Source organism: Gopherus evgoodei, chromosome 10, assembly GCF_007399415.2.
Source record: "Gopherus evgoodei ecotype Sinaloan lineage chromosome 10, rGopEvg1_v1.p, whole genome shotgun sequence".
In the NCBI taxonomy this organism is placed as follows: Eukaryota; Metazoa; Chordata; order Testudines; family Testudinidae; genus Gopherus; species Gopherus evgoodei.
Genome location: NC_044331.1, coordinates 13,027,038 through 13,050,176, shown reverse-complemented (window position 1 = coordinate 13,050,176; position 23,139 = coordinate 13,027,038). Strand labels below are relative to the sequence as shown.

The 23,139-nt window shown below is 44.7% G+C and overlaps 1 protein-coding gene across 1 annotated transcript in view; it reads left to right on the top strand.

Annotated features, from left to right (window-relative positions):
* The first annotated feature begins 9,881 nt into the window (after positions 1-9,881).
* Positions 9,882-23,139, top strand: part of SLCO3A1 (solute carrier organic anion transporter family member 3A1) — a 205,975-nt gene continuing 192,717 nt past the window's right edge. The window contains 1 exon segment of the mRNA XM_030576690.1: positions 9,882-10,187. Coding sequence (XP_030432550.1) covers positions 10,020-10,187 — 168 coding nt within the window. The 5' untranslated portion in view covers positions 9,882-10,019.

The following is a 23,139-nucleotide window of genomic DNA, read 5'->3' as shown; positions in this document are numbered from 1 at the left end:
AAAGTAGGGAGCTTCAATGCAGCTCAGTGATTTGAGCATTGGCCTGCAAAATCCAAGGTTGGGTGTTCAATCCTAGAGGGGGCATTTAGAGATCTGGAGCAAATATTGGGGATTGGTCCTGCTTTGAGTAGCAGGTTAGACTAGATGATCTCCTGAGGTCTCTTCCAACCCTGATATTCTATGAATGCATAAAGAGCTCATGATATGCTAGGGCTAGTATTTGTACTGGACAAAGTGTCATAGTATCATTAAGTGTGAGACCTTTGGTTTGAATTATCATCTGCAAAGTCACACTACCACTACCCTTGCATTCCCCACTATCTGGAAAACTAGTTCCAGACTGAGTTTGACTCTGAGGGAAACATACCTCCATTCAAGTGCTGACCAGGCCTGATGCAGCTTTGCTAATAAGATTGGACAAGAACACAGCTGAAGTGCATTTAGCAGTAAGTAGAAGACTAGCTATGTAGAAACCTACATCTGTTACAGGTATTGTACTGACTTTGTAAATGCATGAATCTGAGCACCACATGCTGCCCTGAGCTAATGTCGCTGGGAAGGCTTTAAGCTCTATCTCCAAAGTGCTTCAAAACACAAAGAAATATATCCTCATAAAACCCCTCTGAACTAAACTAGCATTTATCCCATTTTATTTTCTGACATGTATACTGCAGTACTGCTAGTTATTTATCTTTGCTCAATGTCCAATACATGCTTCTGTCTCCCCTTCTATAAATGGTCTAATAATGACAATGATAGAATCATTTTCTAGCATTAGAGCTTCCAGCTCTCTTCCTTTACAAGAAAGCAATTAAGCAAATGTTTTTATTGAATATTGTTTTATAGTTTGGATTATAATTTCCTTTATGAAATGTTGATTAACAGGATGGAAGGCTGTAGTCTACTGTCTAGTTATGTACCTTGCTCTGCAATTTCTGAATCCGCAAATGACCTCTCTCATTAAATGCAACCTAAGGCCAGTGTCAATATTTGCAGGTATGCTGCAATTATACTGTATTTGTTAGGTCACATTGATTTAATCCAAAAGTTACTCTGGCTTCCATTTGGGGCCTGATCCTGTGAGGTGCTGAGGGCCTCCTGCAAAGTGCAATGTGCCCTCCTCTCCCACTGGAGTCAATGGAAGTTGAGGATACTCAGCACCTCACAGATTTGGGCCCTGATTAGTAGGAAAAACATAATTATGGGTTTGGAGCTAGGTTTATACTGTGTAAATGTAGACTGTCATCCAGTTCTTTCATTTGTGAATCTCTCCTATTTTATGACCACTTGCTAAGTGGGAGACTTCAGGATGAACTTGTACTTCTTGTTAAACGGAGGTCTTAATTTTCCACTTTTTTTAGTTTTAGTGAGATGCTCTCCAGCCTTTGATCATCTAGGGGAAAGGAACTGGGCACCTAATCAGTCTGAAGGAAATGCCTTTTTAATGAGCCCTAGTCTCTGGCAGAACTCAAATTGTAATCTGATCCAGTCTGACATCTGTATAAGAAGCAATTGTATTAAGAAAGTAAGCATGTCGTTGGTGCCCTGTAATTATTGCTGCTGATCCACAAGTCACTGCAACGTAAAGTGACTCCCCATCACCACTCTGTTGTAGTCAATTCACTGGACTTCCTTGCAACTCTTTAACAAGATGTATGCCTTAATCACACATGCATTCTGCATTGCAAGTAATAAAATCATTCTCTGTCACCACCTTACGGGGGCAGATTCCTCCACAGGATTTTGCATCAGAGAATTGCAGAACATAACTTCTGTCCAAGTCATGATGGAAGGCGTTCATCTAGCATTGCAGGTGTGTTTGTGCATTGAGGGGCTTGCTTTGTGTAGGAGGGGAGTTTAGTTCCAAGCTTTGAACATTTCTGAAATTATCCCTTATTTACTTAACATGACATTGTTCTTCCATACAAATATACCAAGTGGGACTTCGCAGGGGAGGATATTAAGCAGATGAGATTTATGGTACCTGTAAATACATTTTGACAGAGCAAACCTCACACTATGTGAGGCTTTTCTCTCCATCCAAATGGCTCATGCTGAGCTAAACTCAGCCTCTACATAACAAGTTGCACAGGAAAAGAAATGCACCAGCTGAGTAGTGCCATTGGGCCTGGCGCTCTGCGCACTGGGGAATCTCCATTGACATTACTGGAGCTGTGGCTGGTTTATACCAGTTGAAATAGAGCAGCATAAGGCTCATCAGTACCATTCTGCCTATATAATACTGCCAGAGCTACCGGGAGCAGTAGGCGAGAAGCCTTGGAAAAGAGGTAGCCTGTGCTCGGAGCAGTGTACACTGCCTAGTTGGAATTTCTAGCAAACTCCCTGCACAGACTTGTACCCTATAAGAGTCCTAACACTGCAGCAACCCAAAATGAACTCCTCTCTTTGCTACCCTGGGCTGCCTCCTGAGGGGGCACCTAGGACTCCAGGAGCCCTTCCACCCTAATCCCTTCTCTAGTGTAGTGTACAGCATACCTTATCCCGTTGAGGTGCTGAAGCTTAAAATGTCAGTCTGGGGTTGTACATATGACTCTGAATGGGACTGCCGGGATGGCACTTGATGGTACAGACCAGTTTCCTGTGTCAGAGCTATCTTGTCACCCTGCAGCTAAAGGAGTTGCTCACTCCCTTCCCCTCTACAGGGGACTCACAAGCTGTTCTGTGTCCACTCCTACTAGTAATACAATTGTCTGCTAGGTGTGAGTTCTGAAGTCTTTATTAATGGTGACAGCTACTGTTGATGTATGAACTTGGGGGAGAGAGGGAGATTTTTAGTCTCTACAACAGTCGTCCCCCAACTGGGGGCATGATTCTCTATTGGGGCATGAAGGGACATTTGGAGTGGGTGCGGAGGAGCCTGGGCCAACCCCTATTAGGGGAAGGGAGGGAGTGCCACTCTGCCCTGGCTCCTGGCTGTGGCTCCACTCTCAGCCCTGCCCACAACTGCAGCTCTGCCTCAGATCCTGGCTCCAGGCCATGGCCCCAATCACAGCCCACCTGAGGGTCTGCTCCCAGTCACAGCCCAGTCTTGGACTCTGGCTCGGACGCAAGTCCAGCCCCAGCCTTGGCCTCCAGTAACCAACCGTGGTGAGTGGGGGCGGTCAGGGCATTGATAGGGTGGAGGGGCATGAGGTCAAGAGTTTGGGGACCATTGCTTTACAACTTGATGCCCTGGTAGGGAAGAGAGATCTTGACGTGGTTTGTAATGAACCAGGGTTGACCTGAGGCACAAGCTAAGCAGAAGGCTCCCTATGGTCCCATATCTCAAGGTGGCATTAGCAGCTGATTGCAGTGACAAGCCGCCAACTGGACAGTTCTGAACAGCTTTTGGGGGCCTCATCCACTTCTGCTCAATCCTCTGCAGTGTCCACCTCTGGGTTACAGGTGCCCCAGAATCCTTTGCAACACCCATTGCAATACTTGCTTTAAAAGCAGCATGAAGCAAAATTGTAGGGCATGGCAGAGGACTGAGCCTACAGGATGCCCTTTAGGAGGAGCAAATAACACAGGGTAGAGCTATGGAGGGCGGGAGTGAGCAAATGACAGGAGACAGCACAAAATCCCACTTTCACCCAGGCCATGTCTGGCTTGGAATTTACAGATTTATTTTAACAGAGGTCTGTTTATGAGGGCCCCCATTTTAAGAAATGATTGAGCTGAGGTTAAACGTGATCTACTCAGGCTTAATTACAACCCTAGTACTACTACTGTTAGCTCAATGGAGGTGTATATGAAAAAAATTGAGCTGGGAACTGGATCTTCTGAGTTCTATTCCTAGTATTGCCACTATCTTGGGGTGTGACACTGGGCAAGTCACTTAATCTGTGCCTCAATTTCCCCACTAATGACCTCAGGGAGTCTTTGTGAATTACTGCCTCTGGATGGAAGGTAAAGGAGAAATGTGAAGTATTTCATCTGCTCTGTGCTTTGGCAGGTTCTGATGGTGAAGCTCTCAGGTTGTGGCATATTGCAGAAATCCTGGAAAGCTTGGGTGCCTGTTCAAACTTTTGAGCCACCTTCCCATTCTTCTTCCTCCTTCCTTTCAACCCCTTTGGGCCTCAGCAGGTGGTGATAATCTCACTTCATCTTAAAGAAGAAACTTGTTTTCCTCAAGAAACAAATGGGCAAAATGTCCAAAGCTTAGTCTCCTCCATATCCTTGCTCCGGTGGCTTTATTGGGATTATGTGCACAGAAGAGTATTCTCGTGATGGGGAGGTGGTGATCATTAAAAGATAGAATTAGCTTTCTTTATTAGTTCTATGTTCCATATGTATGTTTTTCACCAAGCTTATAAACGTATTAATGAACAACATATTATAACAACATAGGCATCAACGGTTACTTTGTATTTTCCTGAAGCAAAGCATGATGGGGAAGTCAAGATTTATTATAGAGCTGGCTTCCAGCTTAACACCAAAGAGAAATCAAAGGGCTCCTTGAAACTCTTAACCAGCATTTTTCTATGGATGTCAATGGTGTAGATCTGCACACATTATCAGGAGCTGAACAGGAAATGCTGTCCCAATGTAGGGTGACCAGATGAGAGGGAAAATATCGGGACACATGGGGGGGGGAGGGCAGGTTCCTGCCAGTGGAGAAAAAAAAAAAAGCCAAGTGCTGCTGGCGGAGCAAAATATTGGGACAAATTGCATCCTGACCTATCTTTGGGGACAAACACCTAATTTATCAGGAATCTGGTCCCTATGTCTCAATCACATACCATACCAGGAGATTCTCACTTAAGGAATCATTTTCTGTTTTTTATAAAAAGGAACATTTTATGGAGGCATTACAATATTTTTCCTTGCCATCAATAAAATTTAAATTTGTCATTATTCAGTGAGGGGGAAATCACAACTTTATTGCTTTTTGGAGGCTTATATTAAAGTAATCTATAATAAAACTTTGGTGGAAGCAGATTCCTGAAATATTTGATGTGATTTAAATGTCTGGCCCTTGGCTACTTTGCTTAAATATTTTGGATTCTCTAGTTTATTGCAAAAACTTATGGTTGCTATTTGTGAATGAAACTCAAAGAAAGGTGTTTAGCCAGAGAGGAAGCTTCATCCAGTGGTTAGACTCAGGGCTTGTCTACAATATGACTCTGTCTACACTCTTGTCTACACTGAGACTCAGATTCAGTTCCTGCTTTCCCAGAAGCTGTGTGTGTAACCTTGGACAAGTCACTTAAGTCTCTCTGCACGTCCATTCCCCATCTATAAAATGGGGGTAACAATGCCTCACAACTTTTAATGTATTTAACCTCACAACCCCTCTGTGAAGTGTTCAGATTTGATAAAGGGGGGACTATATACATTCCTGAGATAGGACTAACAGTCTATCTTAAAATCTTTATCAACGGTAAAGATGTGGGTAGAAATGAGGAAAATGTTTGCTTGATAATGTGAACAATAGCTGCTGATTTTAGGAATGGGAAAAGAAGTGTGTTTAGAGCCTAAAATAGCCTACAACAAAGTGTAATTCTTCAATCAGAGTACTGATAAATAGCCGAAAAGAGCTACAAGTATGGATCAATGTCTGGAAAACACACCTTTATAGTGAGAGACTAAGGAAACTTAAATCTATTTGATTTATTCAAGAGAACGTTAAGAGGTGACGTGATCACAGTTTTACAAGTACCTGTATGGAGAGGAAACTGCTAATGATAGACTGTTCTTTATTCTAACAGTGTTTCCCAAACTTGGGATGCCTTTTGTTTAGGGAAAGCCCCTGGCAGGCGGGCTGGTTTGTTTACCTGCTGTATCCCGCCGATCATAGCTCCCACTGGCCGCGGTTCGCTGCTCCAGGCAGCTCATTGGCCTGGAGCAGCAAACCATGGCCAGTGGGAGCTGCAATCGGCCGGACCGCTGTCACAAACAGATAGTTAAGGGTTAATGTCTCTTTTACCTGTAAAGGGTTAAGAAGCTCAGTGAACCTGGCGGACACCTGACCAGAGGACCAATGGGAGACAAGATACTTTCAAATCTTGGTGGAGGGAAGTCTTTGTTTTGTGCTGTTTGTTTGTGTGTGTTCTCTCTTGGGGCTAAGAGGGGACAGATGTACAACCAGGTCTTTCTCCAATCTTTCTGAAACAGTCTCTCATGTTCAAAATAGTAAGTACTAGCTAGAAAAGGAGGATTAGTTTCTTACCTTGCAAATGTGGATTTTGCTGGATGGATATTTTATCTCTGTTTGCTGTAACTTGTATCTTAGGCTGGGGGGGGGGAGTCCCTCTAGTCTATATAAGCTGAAGACCCTGTAAACGTTTTCATCCTCATTTTACAGATAATTTTACTTTTTCTTTCTTTAATTAAAAGCTTTCTTTTTAAGAACCTGATTGATTTTTCCCCTTGTTTAAGACCCAAGGGGATTGGCTCTGAACTCACCAGGGGATTGGTGGGGGGAAGGTTAATTTCTCTCTGTTTTAAGATCCAAGGAGTTTGGATCAGTGTAACACTCAGGGTAACCCAGGGAGGGAAAGTCTGGGAGGGGGAATGGTTTATTTCCCCTTGTGTTAAGACCCAAGGGTTTTGGGTCTTGGGTCCCCAGGGAAGGTTTTGGGGGACAGGAGTGTACCAGACACTGAAATTTCTGGTTGGTGGCAGCGCTATCAGATCTAAGATAGGAATTAAGCTTAGAAGGGTACATGCAGGTCCCCACTTTCTGGACGCTAAAGTTCAAAGTGGGAAAGATACCTTGACACCTGCGGACACGGCAGGTAACAACTGACCCAGCCCACCAGGGGCTTTCCCTAAACAAGTGGCTCCCAAGTTTGGGAACACTGTTCTAGCAGACAAGGAATAATGAGATCTGTTTGGAAACTGAAGCTAAACAAATTAACTACAAATAAGGTGCACATTTTAAGTGAGAGTGATTAACCATTATTACCAACAACTTACCTAGGGTTGGATTGTGTGAACAACTTACCTAAGGTTGGTTTCTGGTGGCTTCATCACTTGAAATCTTTACATCAAGATTGGATATTTCTAAAAGATGCTAAAGCTCAAATTGGAGTTATCAGGTTGATGTAGAAATTATTGGCTTGTATTATGCAGGAAGTCAGATTAGATCAGAATGGTTTCTTCTGGCCTGGAAGTCTGGGAACATGACATATCTTAAAATATGAGTATAAGTAGAACACATTTCAGCAAGACAGATGAATTGCAATGTATTCTCTGCTTAAATATTTCAATGCAACAGATTTATGGAAACCCGGAAAAGGGAATTCCAGGGCTATTGATGTATCTGACTGAAAATATAATGAAATTAATTCTTCTGCTTAACACCAGAGCAATTCCACAGTAAGTCAGTGGAGATAATGCTTGAAAACAACTATAAATGTGAAAAGAATCAGGTACACTGTCTCTGGAGTACAGAGTACTTGATGTCTGCCATTTGCTGGAATAAAAATGCCCTGCAATTCAGCCAAAAGACTCAGGCAATCAGTATGAAACTTAGATTCCTTAGGAAGCTGTTCTCCTTGTCATAGATGTGTCAGTGCATCTGCCTCCTCAACCTGAAATGTTAACATAGAAATCTTTTGTGACACTCCAAGGATATGTAAGACTCTCCCTTCCCTGATCCCAGTTGTTGAAGCTTCTCACCCTCTTATTAAGGAGGATGAACACAATTGTTAGACCCATGGTCCATGTCCTTTGATATCCTGCCCCAACAGGCCTGTTGCATACTTCAGAGGAAGGTGTTTGTTGTTTAGTTATTGAACCCTGGCAACTATATGGACTAACCCGAATGGAGGGCTGGTCAAGGAATGGAAAAACTAGTTTGAAATGAAAACATAAACATTTTTGTAAGTGTCTGAAATAGACCTTTTTTCAATATAAAGAGAAATAAAATTAATTATTTTAAATATGGTTGCAATAGTTTATGAATAGTTATTAATCGCTCATTGACACTTGCAACCCTCCCAGTTTTTCAAAAAGGCAATTTTTCAAATGAAAAATGAAGACCCCCCCTCTACTTTGTAAGTGAGTGGTTATCGTATGCCCTGATTGATGATGAGGAACGTTTTCAAAAGCACCAAGACCCATTTTCAAAGTGACTCTTTCAATCAGTGCCTATATCACTTTTGAAAATGGGACTTTGTTCCTGAGTCATTTTGGCACTTATCCTATATCCTCATAGAACTGAAGGCTAGAAGGGTTTACCAGATCATCCATGCTGACTTTTATGTCACAGGGCGCTACCCAGTTATCTTACAAAAATCCCAACAAGCAGAACTTCCAAATGCAAGTACTATCCTCAAACCAGAATTTCCAGTAACGCCTGGTCCAATACCAGTGGTTGAGGAATTAATAGGTAAGAAACCATGACAGAATATGAGAATACGCACTCAACTTGAAAGGCATGCCCTTCGAGCAAAGCAGGAGCTCAGGTTTTGATGCGGTGGAGAAGGAATGTGATCTGTAATGGAAGAAGTGCTATACAGTGGTCTTTAAAAGGAGATCTCTTGACATTAGAACTCTGGAGCTGGCGATAATCTAAAGCAAGTGACATTAGAAGGGGTCATGCATATGATGCATATACCTTAGAACAAGAGCTTGTCAGGGGCATAGAAAGCAGTACTGGGAGTGAATTTCCATTCTCATTAATTGTTTGCAAGCAGCATAACTTGCTTTTGGTAGGGTTCTTAGTGGCCGAAAGTCCGTGTGTTTTCAGACACATAAAAGCAAGTGCTTTTATCAAGGCATGACAAGAAACTAGGTGGGCTGGATCCTCAGCTGCTGCAGCTCATTGTATCTCTGCTGCTGCAGTCCAGTAGAGTTATATCCATTCACATTAGCTTAGGGTCTGGCTCTATTGTCCACAGTTCCCTTTTTTTGCTGAGGTTGTGTTCAAACAAACTTCTGCATGTTGCTTTCTCCTCTACCCGACTTGTACTGGGCCCTTCCCCTTCTTCTCATTTGTACTGCCTCCATGGTAATCAGAATCTCTCCCTCCCCTTGTCCAGATTGGAACATCAAACATTTCTGGTCTTGCTCCTAGGAGGCAGTAAAGCAAGTTGCACTAGGAAAAAGTCAGAAGGGTCCAAAAACTAGAGCGAATTGTAATGTTTGTAGCCTGGGATACATCCACCCCCCACTTTCCTCCCAAAGTGCCATATGGAGCAGCACCAAGTTGAACCAAGCAGTTGGGAAGGGGAGAAAAAAAAATCTCTCCCTCCAATAGCCTGATGTTTATGGGGGCTCTTACAAGCTAATGGCAGGCACCCAGCAGTCAGTATGTAGAGCTAGAGAGTGCAGGTGCGAAAGGAGACTTCACCGATGTGCAGGGGAGCAGTGGGTTTGCCTGAATCCTTGGCTGGTGCCCAAGAATTGTCTATTTGTTGCCTGGAGTCGGTTGGTCAGTGCCAGGGCGCTGTGGGTCTGCCTGGGGTTGGCATGGGCTGGGGAGCCGGGATCCACCAGGCAGTGCCCAGAAGCTGTAGGCTGGTGGGGTGCCAGGGAGCGAGTAGGCAACTAAGCTGGCCGGATCAGTTCAGCTGCTGGATCCTTCTTGCCACCCTGGGGAAATGGGCTGAGGTGGACACTGCCCCTTGCTGAGAGCTGCCGCTGGGACTCCGGGAGGGGCTGCACCAGCTGCATCCCTCCCTGCCCTGCCTGTCCCGGGACAGGCCAGCCCAGCAGCCCCCTTAGCCCGGGATCAACCCCCCTCCTCTGCCCACACACAGCCACTCCCGGCTGCAGCCGCAGGCGGAGGGGGAGCGCGCTCGGCTGGAGCCGGGCTGGCGAGAGACAGCGGCGCTGCCAGCCCGTGCGCAGCAGGGCGAGCGGAGGAGGAGAGGGGGAGGCGGCGGTGGGGAGCTGGCCCTGGCAGCCAGAGGAGAGGCAGGGGCCGGGCAGCTGCCGCTGTGATTGGCACAGCCCGCTCCGGCATAGGAGGAGGCGAGCAGCCGGGGACGCAGGAGCTCCGCTGCGCCCTCCATCCCCTTGGCAGCAGCGGGAGCGGCGAGCTGCTGGGCTCCGCGGCGCGGGGAAGGATGCCTGGGAAGAAGTCCGCGGGCAGCGGCGGCGGCGAGCTGCAGGGGGACGAGGCGCAGCGGAATAAGAAGCGGAAAAAGAAGGTTTCCTGCTTCTCCAACATCAAGATCTTCCTGGTGTCCGAGTGCGCCCTGATGCTGGCCCAGGGCACCGTGGGCGCCTACCTGGTGAGTGTGCCCCGGCTCCGGCCCCGGGGCATGTGTAGGGACGGCAGGATCGCTCCCCCTTCCCCCAAGCAGGCGGCTCTCAGCAAGTGCTGCAGAGGGGATGGAGAGTCCCGCCAAAGGGCAGGGGGCCGGGAGGTATTAGCGCTCCAGATTGCAGCGAGAAAGGGCCGGGAGCTCCCCTGGGGCCGGGCGTTCGATCCTCAGGTAGCCTGACTGGGTATCGCCGGGGTGACCCATCTCAGCTAAATCGACTGCCTCCGCTTCCTGCTCTGGATTTAGAGGTGCCAGAGGTGTGTGCCCTCGCTTCACTCCGTGTCTTTCGGTCAGTAAATGGAACACACACACACACGTAATTGAGAGAACATTTTCTGTACGTCCTACTTGACAATCCGCAATTGTTTGATGCAACAGCCAAGCTCGATGCAGTAAAGTGTGTGGCCCAGATCTGTGCCCCAGGCTGTATGGGTAGCGAGCTTTTTGGGGTTTTTTCCTCGTCCCCTCTCCTCGAGAGCCACCTTCCACCTCTGTGGTGGCTAAAGTTACAATACCTGATGAACAGCTGCAAGTTGTTGTACTTTCTCTTGCTAATGCTCAAAGGTGAATTTCCTGTCGGCCCCTGCTGCTGTGAATGTGTCTGGGGATTGCAGAGAAAGACAAGGGGAGGGGGTTTCCGTTAACCCACAGCAACGTGGCTTGCAAACCCCAGTGGGACAAATCGTGCTTAAGCTGTGAAACGCTTGACTGTTGTAAATGACTCAGCACTGCTGAGGGGTTACCCTTCTTCTGTGTCTCTTGTTCGCGTGCCTGTCCAACTCCAGGGAGACTAGGGGGCTGGTTTCCAAACCCGAGCGCATTTAATGGGCGTACAGAATAGACTGGTGGGGTTGCTGGTTTCCAGCTGGCCGGTAACTGAGATCAAATGTCACAGAGCCCGAGTTCCGTTGAATAGATACGAAGTAGACAGAATAGGGCATTTATTCTATCTCCCCTGTGTCAGTAGTGTTCCTTGTGCTAGTCACTGGTAAGTACACACCCCCACAAACCTTCACTGTTAGGTAAAAGTGCTGTAGATTGTCTATCACAGAAGCTACATAATGAGGTCTGTTATAATGGGAAAACTGAGTTGCTTTGAGTGACCAACTTAGGAATACCGCTGTATAAACATGCACGCCCTTGTATATGTGTTGGGACAGCCTCCGGAGCGGAAAAGGAGTCATCTTTCAGTGTGTGTAAATATGAGTGGGATTTTTTCAACAGCCTATGTGATTTAGGAGCATAGATCCAATTGAAAGCCCATGGCTCTTGTGTTTCTAAATAGGTTCTTGAAAATCTCTCTCATCCCACATAGTGTGGTAGACAGTATGTAACTTAAAGTGAAATGGAATTATCATAAGCACCATTAAATACCCTACCATATTAAATAAACATTCACAGTTGTTTCCCTAAAGTGATACATGTAACTTTATATATGTATGATAAAATGCACCACATTGTAAATTCAGCAATGAAATCATATTATATGAACGTCTATGGATATTGAATTTTTTTAAGTGACAGATGGTGCCATGCTTTACTCACATTGAGTAATATCTTACTCCATGGGTAGGTCCCCAATTTCAGTGGGAGCTACCTGTCAATGTGAATGAGTGAGGTACAACCTGATGCTAAACTCATAAACCAAGGAATAAAATACCACTTAGATGGTCTCTCTGTCAGTGGCACCCATAGAGGTAATTTTATATGAATTTTTACTATCTTAGGGGTTTATGCACATCCATCACTGTAGTATCTCAACACCGGCCATGTAAAATGAGTAGCAACAGTGAAGCTCCAGATGGAATTCAGGGGACTCTGGCGCCTCTGCCTTTTGGGGGTATAAATTCTACATAGGCCTTGCTAAACTTTACCCTCCTCCATCTCTTTTAACAGCATGATATAGTCACTTTATATTGTTCAGCAGGATATCCTGCATCAACACCTAGCCAGATCTATAAACAGCACTAGACAACTAGCCAATGAAAAATACCACAGCGTGAACCCAGGCCAGTGGTTAGAGCTGCTGTTTTCCTGTATCACTTATTTTCAGCCTCCACAAATGCCAGCCAGTCTTTAGTACAACTAACAGATGCAAATGTGGAATTTCATTCGAAGAGCAATATATAAATGGCTGCGTCTACACTAGCATTTCCCCACTTGCGTGAGCACCTGTGGAGCTGAACTTGTCCCTGAGCAGGGGTGGGAAATGTTTTGTAAAATACTGATGTAAAGGTCCTTATTCAGACGAGGTGTCCCAAATCCTATTCTCAGTAACAGTGGTGAAAATCAGGAGTGACTACGGTGAAATCAATGGAAGTACTACAGAATTGCACGGAGGTGACTGGGAGCAGAATTTAACCCATTGGAACTGCTCATATGAGTAAGGACTATTTGCATGAGCATGCATGGATTGCAAGACTGAGCCCCGAGTGACAACTCTGGCTGAGAAGGAAGCCAGTGAGAACGGAGAAGGAAAAGCAAATAGAGATGCGATAGTATAATTACAATCTGTAATACTGCTGGGAAGTTGAATAAAATCCTTTTTGCCTTGTTAGAAATAACCAACTAGTGAATTAATGGTTCCATTTTGCTTGACCAGATAACTTTCCTCAGTTATTTGTAACTCCTGGAGGGGCGTGTGTGTGGGGAGGGTGCACTTACCTTTTTATGGGAGAGTGACAAACTGGCTTGCTCAGAATTCATTTCTGCTGTGTTGTGCGCACAGTGAGGATGATTGGAAACTTAACTTCAGAATCTGCAGGTATGTAAGAAGTTTTTTATTTCCTTATGAAACCAGGGACCACTAGCAAATTCCATGGTGTCAAAGGGGTGAGTTATTCAGTCAGGCCTAACAAGCAAGCAAGTGTGCTTTGCTTTGACACTATGGAATTTGCTAGTGGTCACTGGTTTCATAGGAAAATAAAAAACTTTGTCCATATGTGCAGATTCTGCGTGTGTATTATCTAATCTTATTTCTATACCCATGCAAGCATGTGCTGTGTGTGTGTACATGCTCTTTCTATACATCCTGTAGGTGCTGTGTTCTTGGGTCAGGGCTCTCTTGCTTTTGTGTCTGTAAAGCACCATGAATGGCTATGATACTATATTAATAATCTATATAGCTCAATCCTCCTGCTCAGGTCAGTGGCAAAATACCCCGGGGCTCCACTAGTAGATGTATATGTTTAATCAGCCTGTCTCTTTGAGATTATATGTGAACTCTTATGGAAAGTTTGATCATTACCTTCTGGAGCATTTGTCAGTTACACTGCACTTGTCTGCTGTAATTTACATATGTGAAATGACTGTGTGAAATAACCTATCTTTATTATGAGCCTATTTTGCCTCGTGTATGCAAATAACCTACCCTGCGTGCTTAATTTCTGAGACTGGTGCATGCTCCCTGTTTGCATGTTTGCTGAAAAATGTGTTGGCTTAGTTGAGTTGTCCTGTATCCTTTTTGAAAATAGAATTTATCAGTAATTGTAGTGACAGCGATGAAAGCACAGTTCATCCACTGCAGGCTTTCCTGCTGCAGAAGGTTGCCAACAAGTTGCTCAAGATTTTAAGCAGCAACTTGAAAAGCTGTTTTATTTTTTCTTCTTCTGCAGCATAGGCCCACAGGTGTGTATAGGCCATAGGCCATACTTGTGTGTATGACGGATAAAGTGCCGATAGCACAAGCAATGAAAGGCCGGAGCCAAGATTTTCAAACGAAGGCAGCAGTATGATCAGTCATGCTGACCATGCATACTGACAGTGATTTAGATGAGGCTGATCCAGATACCTTGGCAACAGTTATTTCCCTGAACTCTTACTTTCATTATATTTTGGAATAGTTTAAGTGGAGATAATGCAGCAAGTGCACCTGACCGTTGATCACCAAGCTGTTGATCACCACCCTGCCACTCAAATCTCTGCTTAACTGGTGGTGAATTCATTGCTTTAGCTTAAGAGAAGAGATCTGTTTGACAGCCACAGTCTGTGGAGCAGGAGCACAATTTAATTTCTCTCCTCCGCCTTTAGCCTCCGATAGCTCCAGTGCAAACTGACCTAGTTGCGAGGACATAACATCTGCTGAAGTCAAGGGCCGTTTAGATACGGGACATGCATATGGGAAATACGTTTGAAAAATACTATGCTTTTGTGCACCTGTTTTTACAAGAATCTACCGAGATGTCTGTTTGCTATAAACAGCTTTGAATGCAGCTATTTGTGTTTTTGTCAAGTGATGGAGGAGGATTGGTTAGGGTAAAGGATGCAAAGGAAAAATGACTGTTGGAACCTCTTAGTATGTTGGAGGAGCTCACATGGAAATGAATGTAAAACTGTGGTGGTTTTTTTTTAGTTTCCTGAAAGAAAACTTTAGAGGACTGTACTCAACTCTCTCTGCAGAGCTTTATCGTGCAATAAATATTAGCTGGAGCTGGCAACAGGCCCCCTTAATATATGTACAAAAATGCAAGTGCTTTAGGTTTGTATGAGATTGGAATGTGCTTGCATTTGGTATCTGAGGCAATACTCAGCCTGTTCTATATTTTTTTTTATCCAGAATTATGTTACAAAGCTTTTTAAATGCTGAATTCAAGAAGAAATAATCCTCAAAATGATTCCAGCGGCAGTAAACACAATCAAAAAGCCCCTCAACCAGACTCTGCTCTTAGATACATGAATATAGTTCTTAGTGACCAGCATAACTGAGCTGGCTCTGACATCTTTTGCTTCAGTTTGAAAAAAAAAAACCGAACCAGAGAGACACCAAAGAGTAGCAAACATGGTACTAATTATGCAGTTATTTTACTGTAACAAATGAAAAAGATGTTCCAGTGCTGCAGTCATGCTCCAATGGAACCCAAAGGTAAAACTCTCATGGGAGGAGATCTGAATCCAGGCCTTCATTAGACATTTCTTAGAAATGTTTTGAGTATACTAGCAGTATTTCAGTAGCACCTCAAAGCCCCGGCTGAGGGCCCATGGTGCTTGGTGCAGTACAGACAGACAGTAAGAGGCATTCCCTGCCCCCAAAGGGTTTGCAAGTAACTAGACAAGACAACTGAAAAGGATGGGAGGCACAGAAGCTTGATCCTACACTCATTGAACTCAGTGGCAAAACTTCCATTGAGTTAAATACTGCAGGACCAGGGCCCAACTGATTAATCCAAGATCAGACTGTGACAGCGCAAGCAACTGGACCCAGAGCTCCAGTCCACAGCTTAACCGCAAGGCAAGCTTTCTCCTGCTAGTTTATTGCATACTTTTGATTCAAGTAATTATTTTCCTATAGTGAGAATTTGCATTTAAACCTCTTTCTTAGCAGTGCCGAGGAACTAGCTGTGAAATTAATATGTTCGCCACTTGGGTATTTTTGAAATAACAGAGAGAGAAAAGAAATGTTTTGGTTGGGATGGAACTTGCCAGGAATTGTCTGGTTGTCACTTATGCAGGGCTGGCGCAACCATTTAAGCGGACTAGGCGGTTGTCTAGGGTGCCGAGATTTGGGGGCACCAAAAAGTGCCCCCAAATTTTTTTTAAATGGTTGAGCAGCTGCTGCTGCTGGGACAGAGAGGGAGTCTGAGCTGCCGGGGTCAAGGCGCCGCTGGAGGGGGGCGGCAGGCGGCTCCGGTGGAGCTGCCGCAGTGGTGCCTGCGAAGGGTCCGGTGCTCCGCGGCTCCAGTGGAGCTGCCGCAGTGGTGCCTGCGGATGGTTGGCTGCTCACGTGGCTCCGGTGGACCTCCCGCAGACACCACTGCGGCAGCTCCACCGGAGCCGCGGAGCACCGGACCCTCCGCAGGCACCACTGCGGCAGCTCCACCGGAGCCGCGGGACCAGCGGGCGGGGCAGCGAAATTGCCGTCCGCCTAGGGCGCTCAAAATCCTAGCGCCAGTTCTGCACTTATGGTTCATTTTTCTGTAATATATCTTTGCTAGCTGTGTTATTCCTGTGAAAACTGTCTCTGATGCTCCTTTCCCATTAGAGAATAGTAATAATAATAGGAGACAGACCAATCTTCTAGAACTGGAAGGGACCATGAAAGGTCATTGAGGCCAACTCCCCTGCCTTCACTAGCAGGACCAAGTACTGATTTTTGCTCCAGATCTCTAAGTGGCCTTCTTAGGGATTGAACTCAGCACCCTGGGTTTAGCAGGCCAATGCTCAAACCACTGAACTATACCTCCCTCTGTTTTGCAGCTGAAAGTCATTCTGACACTGAACAAAACCTGCTGGTTTGATAACATTTCTACTTACTGTGTGAGAATCCTTCTGATATTTCTTATTTTGGGGCCAGAGAGGGTCTGTGACTGAAAAATGGGGATCAACCCCATCCAGATTAAGATGCTGAACATCTTCAGATTCTTGGGGATGTTTAGATCAGGAGTTTGGGTTTGACTCATTGTAAAGCTTTTGCACAGCAAACCACTGCAAATCAGATCTGATCCAGATCTGGGTTTGGATTTTGAACACCCCTAAAGTTTGGGAGAGATCGTATTTGGGATTTTGGTTTGGGACCTTCTTTACTTGTGCTAATAGAGAAGTATTTATATGGGTAGCATTATAAAGATGAAGAATGCTACAGTACGTGTCTGTTCTTTGTCTGTTGCAGAATGCGTGTTTTGATTATGGCTTTTGATTAAATGTGTAAAGGATTAAATGTCTGATCCTATAGCAGGCGTTTGGGCTGATTAGTTTCATGAATTAATTTTTTAAGTAGAGAAATGCTTAACAGTAGCTTCTGCTGCTGTTTTCCTTAGGGGCACAAGAAATACTTTTGATCTCTGGAAGAATGATCGGCTGCTTAAAAGTCCTAAGATCCATCACAAGACCAAAGTCCTCTACTGCGTTCCTTGTCTTTGGCCGGCCTGAGCTTCCAAAATATCTTTGCCTCACATATGCATGGCAAGGCCCAATCATATCCATGCAGAGCCGCCCGGGGGGGGGGGAGAGGCAAGTGGGGCAATTTGCCCCGGGCCCCGCAGGGGCTCCCAGGAGAATATAGTATTCTATAGTGTCGCAACTTTTTTTAATGGAAGGGGCCCCCGAAATTGCTTTGCTCTGGGCCCCCTGAATCCTCTGGGCAGCCCTGTATCCATGTGTATTTTAATGGCCTGAAGTATTATAAACATAATTAGTGGTTGGAGAGGCTATGAATTGGATCCAAGAGTCTCGTTCTGCATTGCAGGAGTCTCTTGTGTTAAGTCTGTAAACAGCATTTAGCCTTGTTAGCCCCTTCTGCATTAATGGGAGTAGTGCTGGAACAGTTTTTATACTGGGGGTGCTGCTGATGGAAGCTATGTATTTGGTGGTGGTTATTACTACTTCAAGCCAGGAGGTGCGGTAGCACCCCTAGTTCTAGCCCCACTGAATGGTGGGCCACCTGGGCTGCAGTGTCCCTCTGCTCTGTTAGGAAAAAGAGAAGTGATCCTCTCCTTCCATGCAAATTGGTCACTTGGAGACAAATGTCCTTGGGGGGGGGGGTGGAATTTTCTCTTCTCCCCACCTTTCAAAGGTTCAAGATTTTGCACTTATTCCAGTGTAAATCCAGAGGAGCTCCATTGCTTTGGTGTAGTTGGTCTGTATGTACAGTATGAGAGAAGGATTGTTCTCATTTGTGTATTTACCCTGCTCCCAAACCATTTTTCCATGATAGCAAACATAAGCATATTCCACACACAATTTACACAGGGCAGATTATTATCAAATGTGAACTGGCGTAGCTGAGATGTTTTAAACTTACACAGTTTCATAACAACTCACTGGCAGACTGAGAAATAGAACCCAGGAGCCCTGGTTCGACATCACACTACTATAACCACCAGCCATTCTTCCTCTTCATACTGATTATTTGTATTACAGTATTGATCTCTCTCGGGTTTTATACTGATATCTGAGTGCCTTCTATGTAAAATCAATAGCAACAAAAAAGTGCCTAGTGGAATTCATGGAGTCTCGCACTTCTCCCCACCAGTATAAGTGCCTGGAAGTCCCAACTAAAATCGCATAGGAAGAGAAAATCCCTGTCCCAAAGATCTTACAATCTAAATAGACAAGAGGGACCGAGGAGAGGAGAAGAGTGCAATAATACTTTCTGTTTTAGGGATGAGGAACATGACTTTCCCAGTGTCACACAGTAAGTGTGTAGCAGACGTGGGAACTGAATTCAGATTTCCCGAGTCCAGTAGCCAACAATTTTTTGTTTCCAAGTCCCACTTGAAACCCTAGCATGTTGGTGGAGCTATACATATAACTAAACTGTTTGGGGGTAGGGACTATCTTTTAGCTTCGTTTGTGGAGCATCTGGCACAATGGGGCTCCTAGGCGCTCTCACTTCAAATAATCAAGGTTTCGAAATGACTGCTTACAGCATTAAAGGGGAAACTCAGTAACTAAAGAGACAAGAGTTGTTTGTGTGTGTATTGTTTTTCTTCTCTGCTGCTTAGGAAGCAGAAAAGCAAAATGTGTTTTCCCTGATGTCCCTTCCCATTTGGCAATCACGGATCTGATTTCCCTGCATTTCTAATTGACCTTGAAATTAACACATCTTTATTTTTTTTTTCTGCATCTACCTCCTGGATGTCAGCACCACTGTAAAAACAGCATGGTATTTTTGTTTTGTTGGTTGGCTTTTTTTCTGTCAAATCTACATTATGGACACTGCTGTAGGATAGCTATGCCTCTAAGCCCACAGTTCAGATGCAGACTAGCATTTTTTCTGTCACTCTAGGAACACCACCTCTGAGCAGCAGTAACTAGGTTGATAGAAGCATTTTTCTGTCGACCTAGCTGGGTCTCCACAGAGGGCTGGGTTGGCACAGCAATAGCACTTGAGGACATGATTTTCTTTCTTTCTTTTTTTTTTTTGTACTCAGCGTAATACTCAACCTAAGTTTTAATGTAGACCAGGCCTTAGCTAACAGCTATGTGAGCATAGAACTTTGTATCTGTTTAGGTCCTACATAATGAGTTACTTTCTCCACAATCCTTCCTTTGGCAATAGAATTTTGGAGATTTTTAAAAAAAAAGAATGATTTAAATGTCATTGGAAAGCCCTTACATCATAAAAACAATCTAAATTCTTCACTTATTTTACTAATAGCACCTGAGCTTACTGGAAGTGGAAAAATTTAAAACAGCCAGTTTACTGTCACTCTATGGTGTTTATTAAAAAGTTCAGTCACCTTATGAATGTGCTTGAATAACTCTTCTTCTTTCGAGGTCCTTATACTATACCAATCACTGTAGCGTATGAAGTTAATTAAGTCAGTTTCACTTTCAGGTGCTTGGTGTGTCAGTGTTTGTTTTTGATACTATAGGGCAATTTTTCCCAAACTTGGGAGGCTGCTTGTGTAGGGAAAGCCCCTGGCAGGTCAGGCTGGTTTATTTCCTGCGTCCGCAGGTCCAGCCGATCGTGGCTCCCACTGGCTGCGGTTCACTGCTCCAGGCAGGGCCAGCTCCAGGCACCAGCGTAGCAAGCAGATGCCTGGGGCGGCCAATGAAGAGAGAGGCGGCACGTGCGGCCCTTTGGCGGCAATTGGGCGGCGGGGCCGTCATTCCCTCTCATAGCAAAGGACCTGCTGTCAAATTGCCACCATAGAAGAAGTGGTGGTAGAGCTGCCGCTGATCGTGGACACGGCTTTATTTATTTATTTTTTATTTTTTTTCTGCTTGGGGCCGCAAAAATGCTAGAGCCAGCCCTGGCTCCAGGCCAATGGGAGCTGCGGGAAGCGGCGCGGGCTGAGGGACGTAGTGGCTGCCGCTTCCCGCAGCTCCCATTGGCCTGGAGTGGCGAACCGCGGCCAGCGGGAGCCACGATCGGCTGGACCTGCGGTCGCAGCAGGTAAACAAACCCCCGGCTCGCCAGGGGCTTTCTCTACACAAGCGGCATCCCAAGTTTGGGAAACACTGCTATAGGGAATGGGAGGGGTTTTGTAAAAACAAACAGACAAAGACAAATTTGTCTTTGTCAAAATTTTTGGGGGAAATTGTAGAAATACTTTAGTTGACATTTAAAATAAACTCTGGGCCAAAATAAAATGACACCCACCCTTTATATCTGGAGCATGTTGCTTTGAAGATTATATATAGTTATCTATAGTGCCTGGCAGCTCCAGTTTTGGATCAGGATCCTATTGTACTAAGCACAGTATAATTAAAAAACAAAAATACATTTTAAAGTAATGTCCAACAGGTTGAATTTTGTGCCTAAAGTACTCGATGTGTTTTCCCTTTTAATTTTAGGTTTGGCATATAATGGTCACATATCATTAGGCTTGGGAGGATTAGATTTTTATCAGTAAATGTCAGTAAACATTGATTTCACCGTACTCACACAAACTGATAAACATCGATAATCGACATTTCAGATAGGCAAAACAATGCTGTTTGAGAACTTCTTCATTTGATTTCAGCCGTTCTCAGGATATTTACTGTGTATATTTTGGCTTGCGATGTTGACAGTTTTGTGTTTGAATGGTTATAAAGCTTTAACTTTTTGAATCATAACTTCTGTCATTAAATTGTCTGGTTTCCCAAATGTCTGACTCCCTCCTATGATTTCCCACAAATGTGGAAAAATTATATAAATATCAATATCAGTTGAAATTTAAAAAAAAAAGTGCCAGGCCTCGATACAAGCACGAGTGGTGATTTGTTCTATTTTAATTATCTGTGAATGAATACTTAAAATAACAAATGTTATACTACAGTAGTGGTGGGCAACCTGCGGCCTGTGAAACAGTTCGTTTACATTGGCACAGCTGCCTACAGTTCCCAGTGCCCGCAGTTCACTGTTCCTGACCAACAGGAGCTGCGGGAAGTGGTGGCCAGCATGTCTCTGTGGCTTGCACCACTTCCCGCAGCTCCTGTTGGCCAGTATCAGCGAACTGTGGCCACTGGAACCTGTGGGAGGCTGTGCCTACAGATGGTCAATGTAAACAAACTGTCTCGTGGCCCTCCAGCTGATTACCCTGATGGGCTGCGTGAGGCCCACGGGCTGCAGATTGCCCACCACTGTACTACAATATTTGATCAAAAGATGGGTGTTTGGTTTTTAACTTACACAGTTCTGTTTTTCTATTAGGGTTGCCAGGTGTCCAGTTTTCAGTCCCATCCCAGAACCTGCATCCCCAGCCAGAACTCTCACCCCTCCCTGAACCCCAACTGCCTGCCCCAGCCTGAAGCCCCCTTCTGCACCCTGAACCCCTCATTTCTGGCCCCAACCCGGAGCCCCCCCAGCTGGAGCCCTCCTCCTCTCACGCACCCCAAGCCCCTGCCCCAGCCCAGTGAAAATGAGTGAGGGTGCGGGAGAGTGAGTGGCAGAGGGAGGGGAGATGGAGTGATTGGGGGGGTCAGAGCTCAGAGAAGAGGTGGGACAAGGGTGTTCGGTTTTCTGCGATTAGAAAGTTGGCAGTCCTATTTATTTCACATACTAATCCCTCTCTGCTTGGAAACCTGAATCTATTCTGCCTTCTCCCACCCCCTCACTGGCATCTAAAGCAGGGTGACTCACTTCACATGGAGTTATTCAGTTTCTTCACTGTCTCTGAAACCACGTGGCACCATCACTTGGCACCTAGGTTCAACTGTCGCCAGGTGTCATGTGTGCCTTGAAACAGATGAATTTGTATGTGAATTCACATAAGCAGAAATGTAAATATCTTCCCCCTTGAATGCATTTGGAGTCTACATTAGATCTGGCGAGGCTCTCACATTCTCAGATGCCTATGAGCACCTAAATGCTGGGTGGGCAGAAAATGCTTCATAGGATACCTAGACTCACTGTGACAAGCTGATGGATACACATTTCTGTGTTAAAGATCAGGACAGGGCCCTAAATTTCATGTAGCTGCAGATTTGCTTTATTACTTCCATTCTGTGAGGGAACAATGGAATGAGAAAATACTGTACTACACAGGTTTACAGCCCATCGTGTTAAACAATGAATGTGTTTTTCATTGAGCTCCAACAAGAAAAGTGCTGCAAATGCCTTTTTGAAAGGGAGAATGTGAATTAGCTGCTACTTCTACCCACTTCTGGCCTCTCACCCAGAGAATAAAATTGGCATGGCATTAACAGAGGACTAGTATATTGCTGAGTGTCATTATTACAGAGGAGTTAGGGCCGAATTGTGCAGCCTTGGCTCAGACAGAAATCCTGAAGACCGTGGGAGCTTTGGCCTGAGCGCAGCACCAGGAAGAATCCTCACTGCTGCCTAAGTTCAGAGTATGACATATTTGGGCAAACAGGGCAAAATGCAAAAGGAATGTCACGCTCTGCATTTTTCCTTTCTTTTAAAGAGATACTATGCGATTAGCAGGCAATAATGTCAGCTTACTTTTTATTTCTTGTATCTATTTGCAAATATTGTCATCTTATTTTGAGGGTTTTTTCATCTGCTTCTTTTTCTTATAAGGTCAGCTGTTGTGTTTGATGCTACAGCATCAGAGTGCGCTTTTCCCGAAGCTCATGGAATCCCTTCAGTAACAGACCAGCTTTCACGAGGAAAGCTGTGCGAATAACTGATATTTTTTAAAGTGGCCTTTACCTTTTAAAAAATAAAATTGAAATATAATTTGAAACAAAATTGTTTGGAATCCAAAATTAGATAGGATTTTATTCAGATCTCGTTTATTTGCTTTCATCAAAGCCATTCGGCAAACCTGACAAGAGATTTCAAAATGCGTTAGTCAACCTGAATCCGCATTTTTTTTTCAGTGAAAAGATTTTTTCCCCAAAAAATCTTTGCCTAGCACTATTCCTGGCATTTCTACAGTAACAAATGTGTCTGTGCAGCCCAGTGATTGAGAACCTATAAACAAACCAATTGTTCAGCCCAGCATTCATGGAGCATCTCTACATAACAAACCTGTATGCAGCCAAACTATCATGAGACCTAATTAAAAAAAAATAAACAGAAATCCCT